Source organism: Crinia signifera, chromosome 11 (genome assembly GCF_055691185.1).
Source record: "Crinia signifera chromosome 11, ASM5569118v1, whole genome shotgun sequence".
NCBI classification, from domain to species: domain Eukaryota; kingdom Metazoa; phylum Chordata; class Amphibia; order Anura; family Myobatrachidae; genus Crinia; species Crinia signifera.
This window is the reverse complement of record NC_139227.1, coordinates 121739562-121746529: the sequence shown is the minus strand read 5'-3', so window position 1 is coordinate 121746529 and position 6968 is coordinate 121739562. Positions and strand designations below refer to the sequence as shown.

The 6968-nt window shown below is 46.1% G+C and overlaps 1 protein-coding gene across 3 annotated transcripts in view; it reads right to left on the bottom strand.

Annotated features, from left to right (window-relative positions):
* Positions 1 to 923: 923 nt before the first annotated feature.
* LOC146045620 (uncharacterized) overlaps positions 924 to 6968 on the bottom strand; it is a 58632-nt gene continuing 52587 nt past the window's right edge. The window contains exons 11-14 of one of the 3 annotated variants that reach the window (XR_014465531.1): positions 4958 to 5275; positions 4738 to 4783; positions 3358 to 3402; positions 1679 to 1700 (exon numbers count right to left, since the gene is read on the bottom strand). Coding sequence is in view for 2 of the 3 variants with exons in the window: in XM_083164600.1 (XP_083020726.1) it covers positions 1378 to 1700; positions 3358 to 3405; positions 4958 to 5275 (689 nt within the window). In the remaining variant the exon portion in view is untranslated. Of the gene's footprint in view, positions 1701 to 3357; positions 3406 to 4737; positions 4784 to 4957; positions 5276 to 6968 lie in introns of all 3 variants that reach the window. The other 2 variants (XM_083164600.1, XM_083164601.1) reach the window with 2 other exon arrangements.

Genomic DNA, 6968 nt, shown 5'->3' with positions numbered 1-6968 from the left:
CATTATTTTTACACTGCAATTTAGATTCAACACACCCCACCTAAATTTTACTCTCTCGAACATGTTACATCTGCCCCACCTGCGGTACGCATTATTTTGGCCATTTTGAGAACAAATTTGTACAGCGATCAGATCTGAATAAGGGCCGTGTTTCCACAGGGGAGCGATGCTTAATCTTTACGCGCATGTGCAGCCACTTGATGCAAGTGGGCGTGGCAAATTGATTGGTCGCACCCATGGGAGTGTCCAGTGTTTCATGGGCGTTCCCATGGCGATGCCCCCATCTTAGATCTGTAAGCCCTGTAGAAATCGAATGTTTTCGCTCCTACATGCAAGGCTGCGAATGGATGTTTATGCGAAACATCCATTCGAATGCGTGCGGGGAAATCGCGTATTTCGCAGCTTTGCGCGTCAACCAGAATCACCCCCTATATTCCTAATTGGGTGCCAAAATCAGACACTTTCTTGTCTTCTTCATGTGTTCCTTAAATCTCAGTGTCGGAGACGGCAACCCCTCATAAGTAATCATTTTATCTACTATATAAACAAGAGGGGTTCATCTTTATTTAACTGGTTATTAAATGATTTAGTCCCGGTGCCGGGGCTGCCACTAGGAATTTTGGGGCCTGGGATTGATTTCCAGTCCTTACCGCCCAACTCCTGCTCCCTCATCTCCTTCTGTTGAAAGCAGCGGCTTCTTCAAATGCAGGGCGCTGGCGGCCAATTAAAATGCAGCACTGGCTGGTGAGCCAATCAGAGCTCTGATTGGCTAATGGTACACAAGCTCTGATTGACTGAAAAGCCAGTGTAGCATTTTAATTGGTCACCGGCGTCCTGCATTACAGAAGCCTGTGCCTCGTTCAGTGCACTCAGGCAATGTGTGTGTGTGTGTGTGTGTGTGTGTGGGGGGGGGGGGGGGGGGGTTGTGGTGGGCAAAATTAACTGCCCGGGCCCTTCCAGAGGCCGGGGCCCGGGACAGCTGTACCCACAGCACCCCCTGTCAGCGGCCCTGCCTGGTGCAATGGTGTCTCTCTTGCGTTCAGGTCTGAAAAGTAAGTCTATACTTACTTCTCAGATGACCGCTGTCTTCCGAATTCGGACCGGGCGCCGACGTCATGTGACATCATCCGCTCACCCCAAGCAAGCATCGCCATACCTGCGTTAGCCGTGGAACGCTCAGCATTTTTATGAGGATGCCCATAAAACACTGGTGTTCCCCTGCCTGCCCCCATTCCACCCCTCCTGGAGCTCCCGGCGATTGCGCAAACCCCGATCATCAGGAATGGGGCAGAATTATGACCCAAACGAATGAGTCTGAATCGCCCCATAGTGTAAGGTCTGTCCTGCAGCCATCACTGCGGTATTCTGTAATAATCATCAGATCTTGTCCTGTTCCGCCAGTCTCAGAGCGAACGTTTCCTCAATGGTCTGATAGTTATAACAGGCCTCACATCTGATTGTACAGCGTCTGTCCGATTCCTCCGCTGTGAAGGTGACTGTGGAGACGCTGCCAGAACCGTCCTCCAAGTTCTCGTTCTTTATTGTGCCCTCAATAGGAAATACTCCATTATACCAGGAGAACTCGCAGTCCTCCGCGTTACATCCATCTACGTCACATCTAAGTGTGACATCGCCGCCCACTCGGGGGCTGTCCGTCAGGCACTCAATTACTCTTATTTTAAATGGTTTCCTTTCAGCTCCTGTGGGGTAAGAAGGGTTTTCCATTAGTAAATATCACTGTTACTGAGCAGATCTTGACGTCTTCCAGAATCCACCTTTAAAGTCCACACAGATAGTATACAAACTTATTAAGGTATCTACCGGAGCCCACTCATGTACAACATATGCCACCGGAGCCCACTCATGTACAACATATGCCACCGGAGCCCACTCATGTACAACATATGCCACCAGAGCCCACTCATGTACAACATATGCCACCAGAGCCCACTCATGTACAACATATGCCACCAGAGCCCACTCATGTACAACATATGCCACCAGAGCCCACTCATGTACAACATATGCCACCAGAGCCCACTCATGTACAACATATGCCATCAGAGCCCACTCATGTATACCACCCAATCAGCTTACAACTGTCATTTTTTACAACACATTACAGTTATGAGCACCATTTATCATATGCAACATGTTTTATCATTCACAACGAGTTTTATCACTCACTCAATGATAAAGAGCACCTAAGCAAGATTTAGTAGTTTCACACAAGACACTTTATCCATGCACTCATTATATCCCGCATTGATTATTGCAATAGTCTCCTAACTGGTCTTCCCAAGAACTATCTCCATGTCTGTCTGTTGTTACACAGTTTGTTTTATCACTGTCTACAATTGTAAAGCGCAACGGAATCTGCTGCGCTATATAAGATACTGTAACGGAATCTGCTGCGCTATATAAGACGCTGTAACGGAATCTGCTGCGCTATATAAGACACTGTAACGGAATCTGCTGCGCTATATAAGACACTGTAACGGAATCTGCTACTCTATATAAGACACTGTAACGGCATCTGCTGCGCTATATAAGACGCTGTAACGGAATCTGCTGCTCTATATAAGACACTGTAACAGAATCTGCTGCGCTATATAAGACACTGTAAAGGAATCTGCTGCTCTATATAAGACACTGTAACGGCATCTGCTGCGCTATATAAGACACTGTAACGGCATCTGCTGCGCTATATAAGAAACTGTAACGGAATCTGCTGCGCTATATATGACACTGTAACGGAATCTGCTGCACTATATAAGACACTGTAACGGCATCTGCTGCGCTATATAAGAAACTGTAACGGAATCTGCAGCGCTATATAAGACACTGTAACGGAATCTGCAGCGCTATATAAGACACTGTAACGGAATCTGCTGCGCTATATAAGACGCTGTAACGGAATCTGCAGCGCTATATAAGACACTGTAACGGAATCTGCTGCGCTATATAAGACGCTGTAACAGAATCTGCTGCGCTATATAAGACGCTGTAACGGAATCTGCTGCGCTATATAAGACACTGTAACGGAATCTGCTGCGCTATATAAGACTCTGTAACGGAATCTGCTGTGCTATATAAGACACTGTAACGGAATCTGCTGCGCTATATATGACACTGTAACGGAATCTGCTGCACTATATAAGACACCGTAACGGCATCTGCTGCGCTATATAAGACACTGTAACGGAATCTGCTGCACTATATAAGACACCGTAACGGCATCTGCTGCGCTATATAAGAACCTGTAATGGAATCTGCTGCGCTATATAAGACGCTGTAACGGAATCCGCTGCGCTATATAAGACACTGTAAATAAATATGCATGACAGTATCACTTACTTGGAGTCTCTGGAGTATTTCTGCTTCCAGGTACAGGGTCAGGATCTACTAATAATACAACAGAAATACAGAACAGAGTTATTATATAATATACAAAGAAAGTCTCCTTGTGAGCCAGAGGATAACAAAGCAGCCGTATAACTGTATACAGATCTCACTAGAGGCTACATCTTGTCCATACAGCATAAGCCTATGAGAGACACCTTCTTTCTTGTAAATCATTATGGGACTTTCTGCAATGTACTTTCACTTTGAGCTGTGACAGTTTTTAGCCCACAACCACTACACCCCTCCCCCAATATCTATCTGCTCCTACCTCCAATCTCTGTCTTCACAGCTCCCTCTCTCCATATCCAGTAAGTTTGGAACAGATCAGAGTCCCTGCAAAAATTGCTTTCACTTTATGTTATGACATCTTTTAGTACACAAGGGAGTGATTTGGTCCGTCGAGTGGCATCTAGTGGTCGCTGGCGGTACTTCACCTCAGGAAACTGATTTAGGAGCAGAGCAGCAGTGCACTTCATTCTCATTGAATCACTTATGCCTCTGCTGGTTACTGCTAAAGTTTGAAGGACCCCGGTAGTTCTAAAGAACTTCAGCTGGTGGATATCCCTCACAACTGATACATACATTATCCACAGGATCCATCTCCTTTTGATCATCCTATACCTTTGAGGAATCCCAGTCCAAACAAAAGAATGTGTGATCATCTTATTCAACTGATGTACCTTGCCCCCGATGAAGTCAGGATTATGACAAAACGCGTTGGAATAACGGGCTAATCACGATATGTTATAATTGATTGTCAACTGTATAAGAGGATATCCCTATTTGTTGATTCACTGAAATTGTAACATAAAACCTTTATGTTCGTTGCTATGCCCTGAGGGCATTTTTTATTTAATTAGACTTTTTAATGTGATTTTAATTTATTTTGATTAATAATATAAGGTCTGGCACACACTGAAATCCCTTTTTCTATTTCCATTTCTAAATGCTGGGTCCCATCTAAGAGGGAACTCTCTCAGGGTTGCTGATCTTATATATTTTTTAGCGCAGTGTGGGCTCCTGTCCATATATATATATATATATATATGTGGGGGGGGCTTGGGCAACGGCTGTTCTGGGCCCAGGTGGGGGGCATGGCCAATTCAGGGAGGTGTGGCCAGCTCCCCTCCTTAGGAAATATAACAAATATTGGTTATTGTGCTGTTGCGAAGCACAGGGGGACGCCGGCATCGAGAGCTAATGGGCACTGGTGGCAGGCAGCGGACGAGCAGGTGGGATTGACCCGACACCCTTCCCCGCATATCCTGCACACAGGTCCCTGGGTCCAGTGGGGCCACACCACACACCCTGAACCCATGTTTATTTACTCACCTCTCCAGGGACCCGCATTTTCTCTGAAGCAGAGATCACCTGGAAACTAGAGAAGCGGCCATTTTCCAAGTGATTTGAGCACAGTAGAGATTCTGGCACATTAATAAATATAATATTGGGTTAAATATTAACACTTTTTTTTTAGAAAGGTTGACTATAACCAAGATGTTACATAAAGCTGAGGATATATATGAGGTCCATCCAGTCAGAATGATCTTACCTGTGAGACGTAGAATATATTGCTGCTCTCTGATGACGTTTTTGACCGTATGCGCCACCTCACACCGGATGGACGTGTTATGGTCGCTCAGCTCAGGAGTAAACCTCAGGGTGCTGGAACATGTGTATAAACTGTCCGCGCCAATCTGCAGATCTGATGATGTCACAGCGTTACCTGGGAACGGGCTTAATCCTTTACACCATTGCACGTGAATGGATTTTGGTGAGAAACCAGATATTGTTACTGAAAATGATGTTTCCTTCCCCACTTTAGGGTTCGATGGTTGTACAATAATATCCGATAACGAGGGTACTTCATCTACAAACAGAGAATATCACAGTAGGTCAGTTCCTGAGTGATCAGCTGTAAGAATTAGTACTATCAACCTTTTTACAGTATATAAGGGAACATGAGGTAAAAATGTAAAATAAACAGTGGTTGCTTTTACCTATGGGCTGCAGCTCCCAAGACACCCCCCCCCCCACCCTCCCACCCCCCAGGTAAAATCCGCCACTGTCTCTGCCAAAAGTGAAGCCAGATGCCGCCTGTGAGACTGCTCTGGCTTCAATGTGACTGGCAGTGACTTGCTATTGGAAGTCTGACCTGCCAGTCACTCAAGACAGTTGGGACGTTTTGTGCAAAGAGTTTTTGAAATCACAACCAGTGCGCACCCAGGTGTGCAGCAAATTTATAGAAGATATCTAGGAGGTAATTTCACAACCCCTCCAAAACAGAACAAATTGTAACAATAAAGGTGATATCTTCCACACTTATGCGCACCACACTTTCATATGTGCAAAGGAAATTGCTTATCTCAAATCACGTGATCCCAATCTGATCTCTTCTTCAAGTCTCTCAATTTAGTGCCATAAAAGAGAGAAGAATATAGCAACCATAGCGCAAAACAGTTTTAATACAATATTATACACATGGGTTAAAAAACATCAACACGATCCTTGTAGTAGTGGCAATTACCATAAAAATGAGAACTGACAGTAAGTTCTCTAAACAAGCATAAAAATACTTTAAAAGGTGATCCACCCAGTCGCTTCAACAAGGAGAAAAGAAAGTCAACACAATTATAAGGGCTTGTTGAGAACTTAAGATGAACTCAGGCAAAATGTGCGGCTAAGTGCCGTTCCTGGAACTCTGCAGAAGTCCACAAGCAGCATCAATTTCCTCCTGTCCTCACTTCTGGTAGTGGGTCTCCGGGGTCCTTTATAGGCCGACGCATTTCGACCACGTCCGTGGTCTTTATCAAGGCAAGAAGAGGCGAGTGTTCCCTCCCTTCGGGATGCCTCACAGTGCGCAACTGCGGGGCAGCACCAAAAATGACTTCTGCACATGCGCAGTACCGTGGACAATACTGCGCATGTGCCGGACCTGGGAACCTGAATATGCCTCCAGGGGCTGCTGCAAAGGCAGCCCATGGAGGCTTGGGCCAGCATGTGCGCAGTATGTATGAAGATAATACGCATGCGCTGGCCGTGCAGGGGACTGACGGCTGGGACCGGCAGAGGCGGAGAGCACAGCGGTGGCAGCAGCAGTGGAGTGGGCGGCATTACAGCAGCCCCCCTCCTCCGCAAGGGTAAGAGCCACCACTGAGAATAAACACAACTTCCTGAACTAAATCATAGTCTCCTACATGACCCTCTCCATGAGGGAGAAATTGTTCCGTTCCTGGACTTCCCTGGTAATGTATGATTGCCAGCACCTGTGGTGAAACCAGGGTCGGATTAAAGGGGCCCTCTAGCTAGGGTCCCCCTGTGGTTGGCATGTATTTACAGTTTTTTTTTTTTTTTTAGCCAACAGTTTTGTGCATGGGAGTGGGGTAGTGCTGCAGCTTCACCTATCTGCCAATGTGACAATGGTTAATGGCGCTGAGCATCGGGAGCTGAGGCACACTGTCTGCACAAGTGTGCAGTGCATTACTGGGAGCTGACCCATGAGACTGCACAAGAGGTCAGAGGCTTAGAAGCTTGTGCTGAGCTCTGATTGATGGAGCTCACCA